This window comes from Eriocheir sinensis, chromosome 16 (genome assembly GCF_024679095.1).
Source record: "Eriocheir sinensis breed Jianghai 21 chromosome 16, ASM2467909v1, whole genome shotgun sequence".
Lineage (NCBI taxonomy): Eukaryota > Metazoa > Arthropoda > Malacostraca > Decapoda > Varunidae > Eriocheir > Eriocheir sinensis.
The window spans coordinates 9,911,736-9,929,235 of record NC_066524.1 but is presented as its reverse complement, the minus strand read 5'-3'; the positions used below and the strand labels follow the sequence as shown (position 1 = coordinate 9,929,235).

General features: G+C 41.2%; 1 protein-coding gene and 1 long non-coding RNA gene across 2 annotated transcripts; one reads left to right on the top strand and one right to left on the bottom strand.

Moving 5' to 3' along the window:
• The first annotated feature begins 5,765 nt into the window (after window positions 1–5,765).
• On the top strand, window positions 5,766–6,202 carry LOC126999256 (uncharacterized). The gene is made up of 2 exons (XR_007753171.1): window positions 5,766–5,864; window positions 6,069–6,202. It is a non-coding gene; the product is annotated as an uncharacterized LOC126999256 (long non-coding RNA).
• A 439-nt stretch (window positions 6,203–6,641) lies between these two features.
• Window positions 6,642–14,260, bottom strand: LOC126999255 (uncharacterized; the record flags this gene model as incomplete). The annotated part of the gene is given in 4 exon segments (XM_050861646.1): window positions 6,642–7,173; window positions 7,242–8,838; window positions 9,067–9,982; window positions 14,097–14,260. Coding segments are annotated over 3 exon segments (1,706 nt in total), but the record flags the coding sequence as incomplete, so codon positions are not given.
• Window positions 14,261–17,500: the final 3,240 nt, after the last annotated feature.

Sequence of the window (17,500 nt, the reverse complement as noted above, 5' to 3'; positions counted from 1 at the left end):
ACTGAGGCAAACACACGCGAACTGAAGCAAACACACGCGAACTGAGGCAAACACACGCGAACTGAGGCAAACACACGCGAACTGAAGCAAACACACGCGAACTGAAGCAAACACACGCGAACTGAAGCAAACACACGCGAACTGAGGCAAACACACGCGAACTGAGGCAAACACACGCGAACTGAGGCAAACACACGCGAACTGAGGCAAACACACGCGAACTGAGGCAAACACACGCGAACTGAAGCAAACACACGCGAACTGAGGCAAACACACGCGAACTGAGGCAAACACACGCGAACTGAGGCAAACACACACAAACACACACGAACGCGCGCAAACACACGCAGAGAGTCGCCGTAAATCCACTCCCGACACCTACTCAATCAACACTGACCGGTCTGACCCATCCGATGCCCTTATCAACACTAGGTCGTGCAATCGATATTCGAAGCATATAGTTTTTTCTTATATTCTGGCATTTTAGCGTGAATTGATTTGAAGACGGTATGTTTCTTTTTATATAATAGTGTGTTATTGTAAGTTTATGTTGCATTAGAAGGGTACAGTATAGAAAACATGGATGTTGAAATCGATTAGTTGACCTCAGTTTAGCGTGACAGAATCCTCAAATCTTTACATATATATATATACATTGATGTAGTGATTGGCTCTAGGGAATTTTTACAATATTTTAGCGTTTTATGTATGCATCGTTTTCAAGGGTTAAATTGAAGAAAAAATGGTTAAAATCTATTACGTGACCTTGGTAGGCTATCCTCACATCTTTAAATAGCCTATGGATTGATAACTTGATTAGATTTAGTTAATATTTGTAATATTTTAACGTTGTGTGAAAGTATATATCGTTTTCTAGGGTTAAATTAAAGAAAAATGGTTAAAATCTATTACGTGACGTCAGTAGGCTATCCTCACATCTTTAAATATAGCCTATGGATTTAACTTAATTAGATTTAGTTAATGTTCCTAATATTTTAATGTTTTGTGAAAGTATACATAATTTTCAAGGGTTAATTTAAAGAAAAAAATTGTTAAAATCTATTACGTGACCCCAGTAGGCTATCCTCACATCTTTAAATATAGCCTATGGATTGATAACTTGATTAGACTTAGTTAATGTTCGTAATATTTTAACGTTGTGTAAGCATATATTATCATTTTGCGAGGTTAAAGAAAAAAGGGTTGTTTATAAACGATTACGTGGTTAAAGTAGGCTATCCTGACATCTTTTAATATATACTACCAGTACACTGATAAGTTGATTTGATTTAGGTAACTCCTCGTAATATTTCAACGTTCTGTGTAATTATATATCGTTTTGAAAGGTTAAATTAAAGAAAAAGGTTTGTTTATAATCGATTACGTGGTTACATTAGGCTATCCTCACATCTTTTAATATATACTTTCGGCACATTGATAAGTTGATTTGATTTAGGTAACTCCTCGTAATATCTTAACGTTCTGTGTAATTATATATCGTTTTGAAAGGTTAAATTAAAGAAAAAAGGTTGTTTATAATCGATTACGTGGTTAAAGTAGGCTATCCTCACATCTTTTAATATATACTACCGGTACATTGATAAGTTGATTTGATTTAGGTAACTCCTCGTAATATTTCAACGTTTTGTGTAAGTATATATCGTTTTGAAAGGTTAAATTAAAGAAAAAAGGTTGTTTATAATCGATTACGTGGTTATATTAGGCTATCCTCACATCTTTCAATATATTAATTCCGGTACATTGGTAACTTAATTTGATGTAGGTAACTCCTCGTAATATTTCAACTTTTTGTGTAAGTATATATCGTTTTGAAAGGTTAAATTAAAGAAAAAAGGTTTGTTTATAATCGATTACGTGGTTACATTAGGCTATCCTCACATCTTTTAATATATACTTTCGGCTCATTGATAAGTTGATTTGATGTAACTCCTCGTAATATCTTAACGTTCTGTGTAATTATATATCGTTTTGAAAGGTTAAATTAAAGAAAAAAGGTTGTTTATAATCGATTACGTGGTTAAATTAGGCTATCTTCACATCTTATAATATATACTACCGGTACATTGATAAGTTGATTTGATTTAGGTAACTCCCCGTAATATTTCAACGTTTTGTGTAAGTGTATATCGTTTTGAAAGGTTAAATTAGAGAAAAAAGGTTGTTTATAATCGATTACGTGGTTAAAGTAGGCTCTCCTCACATCTTTTAATATATACTACCGGTACATTGATAAGTTGATTTGATTCAGGAAACTCCTCGTAATATTTTAACGTTTTGTGTAAGTATATATCGTTTTGAAAGGTTAAATTAAAGAAAAAAGGTTGTTTATAATCGATTACGTGGTTAAAGTAGGCTATCCTCACATCTTTTAATATATACTACCGGTACATTGATAAGATGATTTGATTTAGGTAGCTCCTTATAATATTTCAACGTTTTGTGTAAGTATATAATTATCGTTTTCGTGAGTTGAATTAAAGGAAAAATGGTTAATATCGTTACGGGACACAGAATCCTCACTCATTTCATTCTTCCGTGTCCTTCAAAATGACCACAACAACAGCTATTTCACACTCAAATTCAAGGTTACTTACTGATCTAGCCCACTCAGACGCCTCAAACGACACTTAACTTGCAGGATAACAGAGAAAAACAAGCTTGGGACAATAAATTAGTGTTATATTAGGCTAACAGTGCTCGGATGGGCGGGCAGCCGGGCACACACAAGCATTATACAGAACAGAACACACGCCCATCCACGGCATATTCTTGAACACATCGGCGCCTCGACACACATTTTTAACAAGGCTTTCGTAGGAGTTCTGGGTATTCTCAAAGGGAGTTTTACGACACTGGTGGTAGTCTGACCTTTCTTCTGTACCGTGAACCTAAAAAAAACACTCATTAGAGCCCGATTCATCTCCTTTTCGGCCTTTGTAAATAGTTGTTGAAACACTTCGGGGCCCAGCACACACATTTAATAAGGCTTTCATAAGAGTTTCTGGGTATTCTCAAGGGGAGTTTTACGACCCTGGTGGTAGTCTGACCTTTCTTCTGTACCGTGAACCTAAAAAACACTCATTAGAACCCGATTACTATCCTTTTTTGCCTTTGAATTTATTTTTTGTGAGGCGGAAGCGTCTGAAAATACCCACCAAGATTATCGTACTCAGAACATTGCATTTTTTTGTGAAGGAAGCAGCTCAAGGGCAAACATCAATTATAAAACAACCCCGCCAATCGCTGCTCCTATGAAGAAAGTAGACACGAATGGCCAAAAGAGAGGTTAGTTTCGGTTGGAGAGTTCTATCGCTTCATACCCCAAAACTGTCGTACCCGCACAGATAACGACATTAAGTAAAAATTATCGTTAAAACCGTTGGTAGTTAGTGCTTTTATGCGATAATTATGGATCAGAAACAATGTGTTGAGTACGATAACTTGGTACCACTGACTCATACACGCACGCACACACGCACTCTCTCCTCACTAACTCTTCTCTATTCTCTAACTCTCCTATGTACACTTGTACAGGTATCACACCAACATACGCACTCACACGCTTTCCGCTACTTGTTAACTTCTCTCCTCCACTCCCTGACTCTTCTAACACGCACGCACGCACGCACTCACCTCTCTACCCGCTACCGCCTCCTCTCTACTCACTAACTCACTAACTCTTCTATGTACAATATCACAGTCAAGGGGGTCAACATCTACGTATGGAAATACCTTAACAACCTATTATACGTGTGTGTGTGTGTGTGTGTGTGTGTGTGTGTAATTCACCCACCCACGGCCTGATCACGAGCTAGACTCGTCATCGCCAGCAAGTGCCGTCCCGACAGGAGCAAGGCTTCTATAGTCGATCTCTGGGTACTGGCGCCACACACCCCATCCCCCTTGCTCGGAGGGGGACAGTAACCTCTCCTTGTCAGCGGAAAAATCCCGGCCTGAGCGAGGCTCGAACCTCCACCTGCCAGGCCGCAAAGCCTGTCAGCGCAGGGCTTTTAACCACTGAGCTACGGAGCGGTGTGTGTGTGTGTGTGTGTGTGTGTGTGTGTGTGTGTGTGTGTGTGTGTGTGTGTGTGTGTGTGTTACAGTTAAATAATACTAATTCATATTTTACAATTAATTGATAATAATAATAATAATAATGCTAATACAAAAACACGTTCACACCATGTTTTTTTTATATTAGCTACAATAATATACGTAGCTTCCAGTGTGTGTGTGTGTGTGTGTGTGTGTGTGTGTGTGTGTGTGCGCATGCATGTTTGTTTGTTTTCTTTCGTCAACACAAATATGTAACCTAATTATTTTCTCTCTCTCTCTCTCTCTCTCTCTCTCTCTCTCTCTCTCTCTCTCTCTCTCTCTCTCTCTCTCGACTGTTGTTATTTACTTTGCTTCTATTCTTTTCTCTCTTGTCACTATATTTACATTTTTTTTTACAAACTTCTAAATCACTGACTCATTCATGTATTTATATTTACATCTATTTGTTTCTTCTTTTTCTTCTTCTTCTTCTTCTTCTTCTTCCTTCATCTATACTCTATCGTAATGCACATCAGTTTTTTTTTCTCGGCATCTATATTTTTTAAGGCGTCTTGTTGTTCACTCATCTATATATATCATTTATTTTGTTATTTCTTTTTGCAACTATTTTTTTCTTTTCTTCCTCTTTTACTTTCTTTTCTTCTCTCACATCTGCTCTTCCTTCCTTTCTTTTCTCCTTTAGCCTTCTTTTTCTTTTTCATTTTTCTCTTCTTCTAACTTCTCTTCCTTTCTTCCCTCATTCTTTCACGGCATTTTCTCTTCCTTCTTCCTTCTGTCATGGAATCTTCCCTCCTCCCTTCCTTCCTTTCTTCTTCTTTCACTTCCTTCCTTCCTTTCCTCATTCCTTTTACATTTTCTCTCCCTTTCTTCCTTCCTTTCTTCTCTCCTTTCACGGCGTTTTCTCTCCCTTTCTTCCTTCCTTCCATCTCTCCTTTCACGGCGTTTTCTCTCCCTTCCTTTCACGTTTTCTCCCTTCCTTACTTTTACGGCGTTTTCTCTCCCTTTCTTCCTTCCTTTCTTCTCTCCTTTCACGGCGTTTTCTCTCCCTTTCTTCCTTCCTTCCATCTCTCCTTTCACGGCGTTTTCTCTCCCTTCCTTCCTTTCACGGCGTTTTCTCTGCCTTCCTTCCTTTTACGGCGTTTTCTCTCCCTTTCTTCCTTCCTTCCTTTTCTCCTTTCACGGCGTTTTCTCTCCCTTCCTTCCTTTCACGGCGTTTTCTCTCCCTTTCTTCCTTCCTTCCTTCTTTCTCTTTGCAATCTAATATTTCTTCTCTACTTTTTCTTGTTTTCTCTTTCCATTGCATTCATATTTTTTTCATTTTGTCGCCAGTTTTTTTTTTTTCCAACGTTTCTTTGTTTTTTAGTCCCTCGTTTTCCTTAATCTTTTAGTAACACATTTCCTGATTTTTTTTTTATTTCTTATTTTGTGTTGTCATAATTTTTTTTTCCTCGCCATGTTTTTTTCTTCAGTACTTTTTTCCCTCAATTTTCTGTATTTTCTTTTTTTTTCCTCGCTAAGTTTTCTTCAATGAATTTTTCTCCATTTTCTTTTCTTTTTCTCGTTTTCTGTTGGCAAAGTTTTTCCACCTAGTTTTTTCAATGATTTTCTCTCCATTTTCTTTATTTTTTTCTCGTTTTCTGTTGGCAAAGTTTTTCACACCACGTTTTCTTTCAATGATTTACTCTCCGTTTTCTTTATTTTTTTTCTCGTTTTCTATCGGCAAAGTTTATCCACCTTCAATGATTTCCTCTTTTTTCTTTATTTTTTTCTCGTTTTCTATCGGCAAAGTTTTTCACATCACGTTTTCTTTCAATGATTTCCTCTTTTTTCTTTATTTTTTTTTCTCGTTTTCTATCGGCAAAGTTTATCCACCTTCAATGATTTCCTCTTTTTTCTTTATTTTTTTCTCGTTTTCTATCGGCTAAGTTTTTCCACCTTCAATGATTTCCTCTTCTTTTTCTTTCTTTTTTTCTCGTTTTCTATCGGCAAAGTTTTTCACATCGCGTTTTCTTTCAATGATTTACTCCGTTTTCTTTTCTTTTTTTGTTTTCTATTGGCAAAGTTTTCCACCATGTCCCCTTCAATGATTTCCTCTCCCTTTTCTTTATTTTCTGATCAGTTTTTTCGCCAACGATTTTTTTAATAATTTTCTTTCCGTTTTCTTTTTGGTTTTCTTCTCCCCGCCACGTTTTCTCTTTAATGACATTCTCTCCGTTTTCTGTACTCCGCGCCGTCATTTTCTTTCGTCGATTTTGTGTTGCCGGTCAAGTGTTCCTCTTTCATCAACGGTCCATATTTGTTCGCACGTTTTCTCTCTTTTCACTTTTCTTCGTTTATTTTCCTTGCAATTAATATTTCACTCGTTTTTCAGTCACTAGAATTCTTTTTCTTTTTCCTCGGCTTCTATTAATTTTTCTTCTATTTTCAGTTCATCCATTTTTTTATTATTTCCTTTCACGGCGTTTTCTCTCCCCTTCTTCCTTCCTTTCTTCTCTCCTTTCACGGCGTTTTCTCTCCCTTTCTTCTCTCCTTTCACAGCGTGTTCTCTCCCTTTCTTCCTTCTCTCCTTTCACAGCGTTTTCTCTCCCTTTCTTCCTTCTCTCCTTTCACGGCGTTTTCTCTCCCTTCCTTCCTTCTCTCCTTTCACGGTGTTTTCTCTCCCTTTCTTCCTTCTCTCCTTTCACGACGTTTTCTCTCCCTTTCTTCCTTCTCTCCTTTCATTTCATTTCTCATGTTTTCCCTCCATTTTTCTTTTATTTCATTTTTTCAATCATCATTCTTATTTTTCTCGTTTTGGTTTATCCTTCTTCCATTTTCCATCCATCTGCTTCTTTCCATCAATTTTCCATCTTTTGTGTAACTTATAGGCGCATCATCGTCGTCATCAATATCTCAAAATCATCTTTTCTTCTTCTTCTCTAAAAATCATCTCTTCTTCTCTTTTCTCCTCCTCTTTCTCTTCTTTCCTTCATTCGTCATCATCATCTATTCTCTTCTTCTTCCTCTTCTTTTCTCCTTCTCTTCATTTCTCCTTTCGTTCATAATCATCTAAAAATCATCTCTTCTTTTTCTTCTCCCCATCTTCTGCATCTTCATCTTTTCTTTTTTTCTTCTTCCTCTCTCCTTCTTTTCCTCCTTCTCCTCCTCTTCTTCTTCTTCTTAACCTTTTCTTTTTTTCTTCTTCTTCCTCTCTCCTTCTTTTCCTCCTTCTCCTCCTCCTCCTCTTCTTCTTAACCTTTTCTTTTTTTCTTCTTCTTCCTCTCTTTCTTTTCCTCCTCCTTTTCTTCATCTTTTCTTTTTTCTTCTTCTTCCTCTTTCTTTTCCTCCTCCTCTTCTTCATCGTTTTTTCTTCTTCCTCTCTTCTTTTCCTCCTCCTCCTCCTCTTTTCTTCACATTTTCTTTTTTTTTCTTCTTTTTTTCCTCATCTTCTTCCCCCTTTTTTTTCTTCTTCTTCTTCCTCTCTCCATCTTTTCCTCCTCCTCCTCTTCTTCTCTTGTTCATCTTCTTCACCCTTTCTTTTTCTCTTCTTCTTTTCTCTCTCTCCTTCTTTTCCTCCTCCTCCTCTTCTTCTTCTCTCCTCTCCATCATCATCAGCAGCAGCATGTCAAAATCGTAAGCCTACTCGTCCGTTCCCTTCGTTTTTTTCCTTCATATTTATTAATTTATTTTTACGGGGGTCGTGGAGGGTCGTGGAGGGTCGTGGAGGGTCGCCGACTCGTTGGTTCTTTCCGGAGGTCGTTCACGCCCCGACGTCCTCACTAATTGGTATTGCAGATTTTTTTTCCCTCTCCTCTCATTATTTTTCTTTATTTTTTTCATTTCTATTTTTGTTTATCTTTTTTTTTCATTTTCCGCTTCGTCGGCTCAATCTTTTTTATTCTCCTTTTTTTCTTTCTTTCTTTCCTTGACCATTATTCTTTGTTTTGTTGTTGTTTTTTGTTCTTTTTCTTCCGCGTCCGTGCTCGTTAATATTAGAGCGAGCGAGAGAGAGAGAGAGAGAGAGAGAGAGAGAATATACACTCCGCTAGCTAACTCTTGACCACTAGTACAGAACCCAGAAGAAGAAGAAGAAGAAGAAGAAATAGATAAATGCCTTTTTTTCTAAACCGTTGACTTAAAACGTAACTTTCCCGCTCTAAGAAGAAGAAGAGGAAGAAGAAGAAGACAACACAAACTCAGAAGAAGAAGAAGAAGAAGATCCAGACAACTCAGAAGATAAAGAAGAAGAAGAGGAAGAAGAGGAGGAAGAAGACGAGAACAACCCAGGAGATGAAGAAGGCAGACCCAAAGCAGAAGATGAAAGAGCAGAAGAGGAAGTAGAAGAAGAAGAAGAAGAAGACAAACCAAACCCATCAAGAGACGAAGCCTCCATTCCAGCAGCCGAAGAGGACGGGATCGACTCCAGAGGCTCTTGGGGCGGGAACAGTGCCGTCAAATCTCTCCTCCAGGGCCGGCAAAACCTCATCTCATTGTGCCTGACTTTAAGAATCCTAGCCAAATGCCTCTCCCGAAACCTCTTCACATAACTCTCCTTCCCTAAGACCAGCCGCAACTCCCTCCCGCCCCTCCCCGCGCCTTCCGTAGCCCCCATGACGATGTAGGAGTGCCCCCGCCGCATCCTAGGGCAGCGGCAGGACGTGGGGAGCCATAGGAACTCTTTGTGAAGGAGCGGGACCGTGTTCTTGTAGGATTGGCTCACTATGACCTCGTACCGGCGCTGGTTCAGGACCTCTTCCTCGCCGACCACCTGGATGCGTGACACTGCGGGAAGGGAGAGAAGGGGAGGTTAGTGGAAGAGGAGGAGGAGGAGGAGGAGGAGGAAGAGACGAAGAAAGTGGAGAAGGGAAGGGAAGGGAAGGGAGGAGAAAGAGATGAAGGGGAAGGAGAAAGAGGAGGAGAGGAAGGGAGAGAGGGAGAAGAGAGGGAGATAAATGAAATACTACTACTTCTACTACTACTACTACTACTACTACTTCTACTAATACTTACCAAAATCACTTATACAGAATATTTCCTTCGCTTTTCTTCTTTGTCTTCTGCAGGGAGCACATCTTCCTCCTCCTTTTTCCTCCTCCTCCTCTTCTTCCTCTTCTTCCCCCTTCTTCCTCTTCTTCTTCTTCCCTTCCCTTCTTCCTTTCTTCTCCCGGCCTCTCTTCCTCTCCTTTCTCCTCTTCTTCTCTTTTCTTCTTTCCTTCTTCCTGTCTTCTTCTTCCTTCGCTTCTTCGTCCTCCTCCTTCTCCTCCTCCTCCTCCTCCTCCTCCTCCTTCCTTCTTCCCTGGGGATCTTCTCGACTCAATGTAATCCTGTGCTTATATCCCTCCTCCACCTCTCCTCCTCCTCCTCCGCCTCCTCCTCCTTCTCCTCCTCCTCCTATTCTCTCCACTCCTCCTCCTCCTCCTCCTTTTCCTCCTATTTTTCTGTGTTTATGTATTTCGTTATTGTGTCTGTGGTGAGAGGGGGAGGAGGAGGAGGAGGAGGAGGAAGGGGAGGAAGACCAGAACGACCTCCATCCTCCTCCTCCTCGTCTTCCTTCTACTCCCCAACCTCCTCCTCCTCCTCCTCCACCCCATCCTCCTCCTCCTCCTCCTCCTCCTCCTAGCCTTCTTCCTTTCCATTCAAATACGGTAACAGCATTTGCCTCCCTCAATCTTCCTTCCTCCTCTTCTCTTCCTCCTCCTCCTCCTCCTCCTCCTCCTTTCGTATTTAAAGATCTCAAATTCGCTGCTATTCTTGGTGGTGGTGGTGTGGTGGTGATGGTGGTGGTGTTGATGCTGCCCATGATGAGAGCTTCTGGTGGAGGTGGTGGTGGTGGTGGTGGTGGTGTGGTGGTGGTGGTGGAGGCGGTGGAGGTGAAGGGCAGCCAATATTCGTAGTAAATGCCTGGGTTGTGATCTCGTAGTAATACCTGCGAGAGATAGATAGATAGATAGATAGATAGATAGATAGATAGAGATAGATAGATAGAGAGAGAGAGAGAGAAAGAGAGAGAGAGAGATGGGTTAGTTCATGGTTATCATAATTAGATTCATTCACTCATGCTCTCTCTCTCTCTCTCTCTCTCTAACTTGTTCCCTCCATCATCCGTTCACACTTTTTACACATTTTTCTCCCTCCTCCTCCTCCTCCTCCTCCTCCTCTTCCTCCTCCTCCTCTTGCTCCGCACTTCCCTATACAATTAACTTTCAATAGCTCTTTCCTCCTTCCTCTTCCTTCCCCTTTTCCTTTTATGCTCCTCCTCCTCCTCCTCCTCCTCTCTCTCTTCAATAGTATACAATCTCCTTCCTCTTGCTTGAAATACTTCGTCTCCTCCTCCTCCTCCTCCTCTTCGTATTCTCCCCGTCTCCTCCTCCTCCTCCTCCACTGCCTCTTCGTATTGACACCATCTCCTTCTCCTCCTCTTCTTCTTCCTCCTCCTCTCTTTATTCTCACCATAATCTTCTTTCTCAATTCTTCTCCCCCACTTTTTCTCATTCTCTTCTTGTTTTCCTCTTTTTATCTTCTTTTCCTCCTCCTCCTCCTCCTCCTCCTCCTCAATCTTCTCACTATAGCCTCTCTTTATCACTATCTTCTTCTCTTCTACTTCTTCACATCATATCCTCCTCCTTCTCTTCCTCTCTCTTTTTCCTTCTTTTTTCACCATTCCGTCGTTTTCCTCTTCTCTTTTCTTCTCCTTCTTTTCTCTATATTTTCACCTCGTCCTTCTCTTCCTATTCTCTCCACCCCCTTCTCCTCCTTTCTTCTATTTACCACCACCACTGCCTCCTCCCCCTTCTCTTCCTCTTCTTTTCATCATATCCACTTCACACCATCTGCCCTGTACGAAAAGCTTCACTCTCTAACACAAAGCAAAGAAGCAGTAATAATTGGGGAATTTAATTGCCCTAACATTGACTGAGGACTGTTGACTGGAGATCAAGAGGGTAACAGACTTACAGAAATGGTGGAGGATTCGTTCCTCACTCAAGTTGTAACTCAACCGACAAGAGAAAACAATCTGCTGGATCTGGTATTAGTCAGCGACCCCGACCTCATTCGCGACTGTGAAGTTGCTGAGAAAATTACTGGTTGCTATCACCACTTAATCCGTTTTAATGTCAACATAAGTCACAAACTCGTAGACAATCCGTCAGTGATACCAGACGACAAAAAAGCAAATTTCAACCTAGCCCGTGAGCTGCTTCCCCCTACGACCTGGGACCAACTTAACCTCACCCACAATGCAATCGACAACGTGTGGAACGACTTCAAAGATAAGCTTTTGGGGGTAGAGAAGGCTAGTGCCTACGAAACCCAGGCGAGTAAATGGTGACGTAGATTCACCGTGGATGACCAGAGTAATAAAAAGGGCAGTAAACTTAAAAAAAAAAAGGAATTATAACCTAATGCAAGAGAATGACACGGCCGAAGCCAGCACACAGTACCACACCAGCCTCAGAGCTTGTCGCACCCTTATTCGCAGCTATGAAAAACAAATAGCGCGCGACATCAAGACCAACTCCAAAAAATTCTTCACATACATCAGATCGAAAAAAAAAAGTAAAATCGAATATTGGTCCCCTGACAGACGAGACTGGATCTGTAACTCAGGACAGTAAACAGATGGCCAGAATCCTCAACAGTAACTTCGCATCCGTATTCACCGTCGAGGACATCGAAAACTTTCCCGAGGGCCCTGACCCGTCGAGGGGAATCACGCCCCTGGATATTGACTCAATATGCGACCAAGAAGTGAAAAAGCGCTTGGACAAACTCGACACGAACAAGTCAACGGGACCCGACAGTTTGTCCCCGCGGTTATCAAAAGAGCTTAAACAACAAATACTTCAGCCACTCACTAACATATTCAATTGGTCAGTACAACTGAACAAGGTCCAAGAAGCCTGGAAGATGGCAAACGTAACACCGATTTTCAAAAAAGGAGACAAAAGCGTTGAATTAAACTACAGGCTCATAAGTTTGACATCAGTGGCAGGAAAAATACTCGGAAAGATTATTAGAGACAAACTTGTTAAGTTTCTAGAAGACAATAATATAATCTCTGACACCCAGCATGGCTTGAGAAACAAGCGCTCTTGCTTAACGAATCTATTAGACTTCTTCCAAGGTATATATAAGAACTGGGATGCCCACATCCCCAGTGATGTTATATACCTGGACTTTCAGAAAGCCTTCGACAAGGTACCGCACGAGCGACTCCTTAAGAAACTGCACCCGGCGGGCATTGGAGCCAATCTGATCGCGTGGATGAGAGATTGGCTCACCGACAGAAAACAACGAGTACTACTCAACGGACAGCCTTCCGATTGGCTTCCAGTCACTAGTGGAGTGCCTCAAGGGTCAGTGCTGGGACCCATTCTCTTCATCATATATATCAATGACCTCGAATCAGGACTGAAATCCACAACATCGAAATTTGCTGATGACACCAAGGTGGGTGGAAAGGCCCTCACAAAGACCGACTGCGAAATCATTCAGAAAGACCTCAATCACATTATCGAATGGTCGGAAAAATGGCAAATGTCCTTTAATGTTGACAAATGCAAAGTCATGCACATTGGGTCCCAAAATAGTAACCACACATACATCATGAATGGGAGACCTCTGCAGGCGATGCAGGAGGGAAAGGATCTTGGAGTCACTATCAGCAGTGACCTGAAACACGCGAATCACTGTAAAAAAGCATATAACAAAGCCAAAACTATGCTCGGGTTCATAGCGAGGAACTTCGAGTGTAAAACGCCAGCCGTGATGCCATCCTTGTATAATTCCATGGTAAGACCGCACCTCGAGTATGCAGTACAGTTCTGGTCTCCTAATTATAGAAAGGACATTGATTTACTGGAAAAGATTCAACGACGCGCCACGAAGATGATTCCAACCTTAAGGGCTCAACCGTACGAGGAACGACTCAAGCGACTCAACCTCTTTACACTGGAGAAAAGACGCCTACGAGGGGATATGATTCAAGTCTTCAAGTACCTGAAAAAGTACAATAACGATGATTACTCCAAATTCTTTGAACTGCAAACCAACTCAAGAACTAGAAATAACGGTTTACCCATTCAGTCGAGTCGATGTAACACAGACATTGGAAGGAGTTTCTATTCAAACCGAGTCATCCGCCACTGGAACAACCTTCCCTCAGAAGTAGAAAATGCGAATACCATCAACTCCTTCAAATATAGAATCGACCGTCATTTTGTTGCGTCAAGAGTAAACTGAATATCGAGGTGCTTTCATCTGCTCCCCAGGCCCCGAGTGGCTGTCGAGCAGATTAAATCACCTAAGCGGGCAACCTCGTAATGAGCCAATAGCCTTTATGTTTCCTCCTCCTCCTTTTCCCTTACTCCTTCTCCTCATCATTCTCTCTTTCTCACCATCTCCTCCTCCTCCTATTCTTTCCATCTTCTCCACTTCTTCACACCATCTTCTTTCTCTCCTCCCCTCCTCCTCTTCCTCTTCTTCATCTCCTCCTTTTCTTCTTCACACCTCCTCCTCCTTCTCTTCTTCTTCTTTCCATCACCTCCTCCTTCTCCTCCTCCTCCTTCTTCTTTCCATCACATCCTCCTCCTCCTCCTCCTTCTCTTCTGCTTTCCATCACCTCCTCCTCCTCCTCCTCCTCCTTCTCACCATCGCCTCCTCTTCCTCACAGTTTCCTTCTCCTCTTACTCCTTCACTTCTTTCCAATATCTCTTCCTCCACTTCACACCATCTTCTTTCTCTCCTCCCCTCCTCCTCTTACTCTTTTTTCCTTCATCTCCTTTTCTTCTTCACACCTCCTCCTCCTCCTCTTCTTCTTCTTCTTCTTTCCTCCTCCTCCTCCTCCTCCTCCTCCTTCTCACTATCGCCTCCTCTTCCTCACAGTTTCCTTCTCCTCTTACTCCTCCACTTCTTTCCAATATCTCTTCCTCGACTTCTTCACACTATCTCCTGCTACCCCCCCTCCTCCCCCTCCTCCTCCTCCTCCTCAGTATCGCCTCCTCTTCCTCACAATTTCCTCCTCCTCCCCCCCTCCTCACCATGAGCGCGAGGGCCTGGGTGGTGGGGCCGAGCGCAGTGAGGGTCTCGTGATCGGCCTCGTCGCGGGTGTAGGTGAAGGACGAGCCGCCGGCCTCCACCTCGCCCGGCCAGTCGATCAGCCAGTCGCCGTTGAGGAGGTAGCGGTCGTCGTGGGTCTTCAGGGCTGCCGACAAAACGAGGAGGTGGGTGAGTTTGTGTTAGATAGGTGGATAGAAGGTTAGTTAGGCAAATAGAGGGTTGGATAGGTAAGTTGAGAGTTAGATAGATAAATAAGAGGATAACTTTGCATATAAACAGGGAAAGGAGGTTGTGATAGGTGGATAGAAGGTTAGTTAGGCAAATAGAGGGGTAGATAGGTAAATTGAGAGTCAGATAGATAAATAAGAGGATAACTTTGCATATAAACAGGGAAAGGAGGTTGTGATAGGTGGATAGAAGGTTAGTTAGGCAAATAGAGGGTTGGATAGGTAAGTTGAGAGTTAGATAGATAAATAAGAGGATAACTTTGCATATAAACAGGGAAAGGAGGTTGTGATAGGTGGATAGAAGGTTAGTTAGGCAAATAGAGGGATAGATAGGTAAGTTGAGAGTTAGATAGATAAATAAGAGGATAACTTTGCATATAAACAGGGAAAGGAGGTTGTGATAGGTGGATAGAAGGTTAGTTAGGCAAATAGAGGGGTAGATAGGCAAGTTGAGAGTAAAATAGCTAAATAAGGGGATAACTTTGTATATAAACAGTGAAAGAAGGTAGTATATAAGCAGTGGATGAGTTTATGTGTGTGTGGATATGTTAGATAGGTGGATAGAAGGTTAGTTAGGCAAATAGAGGGTTAGATAGGCAAGTTGAGAGTAAGATAGCTAAATAAGGGAATAACTTTGCATATAAACAGGGGAAGGACGTAATGTCTTAGGAGTGGAAGACTTTATGGGTGTGTGGATAGAAGGTTAGATATGTTAATAGAAGCATAATAGGACAATAGAAGGTTGGATGGGTGAATAGAGTATGATTTCGTATTCTATGGGTGTGTGAATATAAGGTTAGATATGTTAATAGAAGCATAATAGGACAATAGAAGGTTGGATGGGTAAATAGAGTATGATTTCGTATTTTATGGGTGTGTGAATATAAGGTTAGATATGTTAACAGAAGCATAATAGGTCAATAGTAGGTTGGATGGGTAAATAGAGTATGATTTCGTATTTTATGAGTGTGTGGATATAAGGTTAGATATGTTAATAGAAGCATAATAGGACAATAGAAGGTTGGATGGGTAAATAGAGTATGATTTCGTATTCTATGGGTGTGTGAATATAAGGTTAAATATGTTAATAGAAGCATAATAGGACAATAGTAGGTTGGATGGTTAAATAGAGTATGATTTCGTACTTTATGGGTGTGTGGATATAATATAAGCAGTGGATGAGTTTATGAACATGTGAATTGAAGGTTAGGTTAGGTCAGGTTAGGTTAGGTTAGGTTCGTTAGACATGTAAATAATGGATAACTTTGTGGGTATGTGTATAGAAGATTAGGCATATAAGGAAATAATTAACTTTGAGTGTAAACAGAAGGTAAACAAGAGCAGGAGGGAGTATGTGAAGGTTTTTTTTTTCTTTTACATCAAAGGAGACAGCTCAAGGGTACAAAAAAGAAACAATAATAAAAAAAGCCCGCTACTCGCTACTCCTGTAAAGAATCCAAAGAGGTGGCCGAAAGAGGGATGACTTTACGTGTGTGTGAAGGGTCAAACATGTAAGGTGACTTTTTGTGTGTGTTTGCATAGATGGCCAGACAAGAAAAGAAGAGGAGGATGTGGTATGCAAACAGTGAATGAATCTTTGGGTCAGAATATTAGGAGTTAGACATGTAAACAAACACTAAGGATCGTATTTTTGTGTGTGTTTGAATAGACGGCCAAACAAGAAAAGAAGAGGAGGATGTGGTATGCAAACAGTGAATGACTCTTTGGGTGAGAACATTAAGAGTTAGACATGTAAACAAACACTAAGGGTCGTATTTTCGTGTGTGTTTGAAGAGACGGGCAAACAAGAGAAAAAGAGATGTGGTATGCAAACAGTGAATGACTCTTTGGGTGAGAACATTAGGAGTTAGACATGTAAACAAACACTAAGGGTTGTATTTTTGTGTGTTTGAAGAGACGGGCAAACAAGAGAAAAAGAGATGTGGTATGCAAACAATGAATGACTCTTTGGGTGAGAATATTAGGAGTTAGACATGTAAACAAACACTGAGGGTCGTATATTCGTGTGTGTTTGAAGAGACGGCCAAACAAGAGAAAAAGAGATGTGGTATGCAAACAGCGAATGACTCTTTGGGTGAGAACATTAGGAGTTAGACATGTAAACAAACACTAAGGATCGTATTTTTGTGTGTGTTTGAAGAGACGGCCAAACAAGAGAAAAAGAGATGTGGTGTGCAAACAGTGAATGAATCTTTGGGTGAGAATATTAGGAGTTAGACATGTAAACAAACACTAAGGATCGTATTTTTGTGTGTGTTTGAAGAGATGGGCAAACAAGAGAAGAAAAGGAGGATGTGGTATGCAAACAATGAATGACTCTTTGGGTGAGAACATTAAGAGTTAGACATGTAAACAAACACTAAGCGTCGTATTTTTGTGTGTGTTTGAAGAGACGGCCAAACAAGAGAAAAAGAGATGTGGTATGCAGACAGTGAATGACTCTTTGGGTGAGAATATTAGGAGTTAGACATGTAATCCAACACTAAGGGCCAGTTTCACAGTTCCCCATGATCGGTTAGTAAGCTCCCAAACCAATACCAGAGCCCTCGAAATTCCCTTGTACAGTGTCTGGTGTTTATATTTAAGTTCATAAATTTGATGAAACTATACAGGAAAAGTCTTGTGTATTTAGTGTGGCATCGAAGACCTCACCATTTGGGATTGTATGGGATTCTATAGTTTGGTTCGGGCTGTTACGAAGACACTGTGCTGGACTGTGAAATCGGCTCTGAGGGTCGTATTTTAAAACATTTCGTCGCCCAAGTACACATATTTGACAAGGCTTTCATAGGAGTTTGGGTAATTTCCAGGAGCAGTTTTATGAGCCTGGTGGTAGTGTGACCCTTCCTCTGTACCGTGAACCTAAAATAACACACATTGGAACCTGACTGATCCCTTCTTTGACCTTTAGAAATAGCTGATGCGAGAAGCGAAACTGTCTTATAATAATAACAAGAGGATGACTTTATGCCTTTTTTTTTTTTACAGCTCAAGGGAAAAAAAAGTATCGCTAATCACTGTCCCTAAAAAAGAGTGCGTAGATGAGTGGCCAAAAGGGAGGTCGATTTCGGGAGGAGAGGTGCCTCGATACTCCTCCTGAGAGAGCTTAAGTCGTAGGCAGGAGGAAATACAGACGA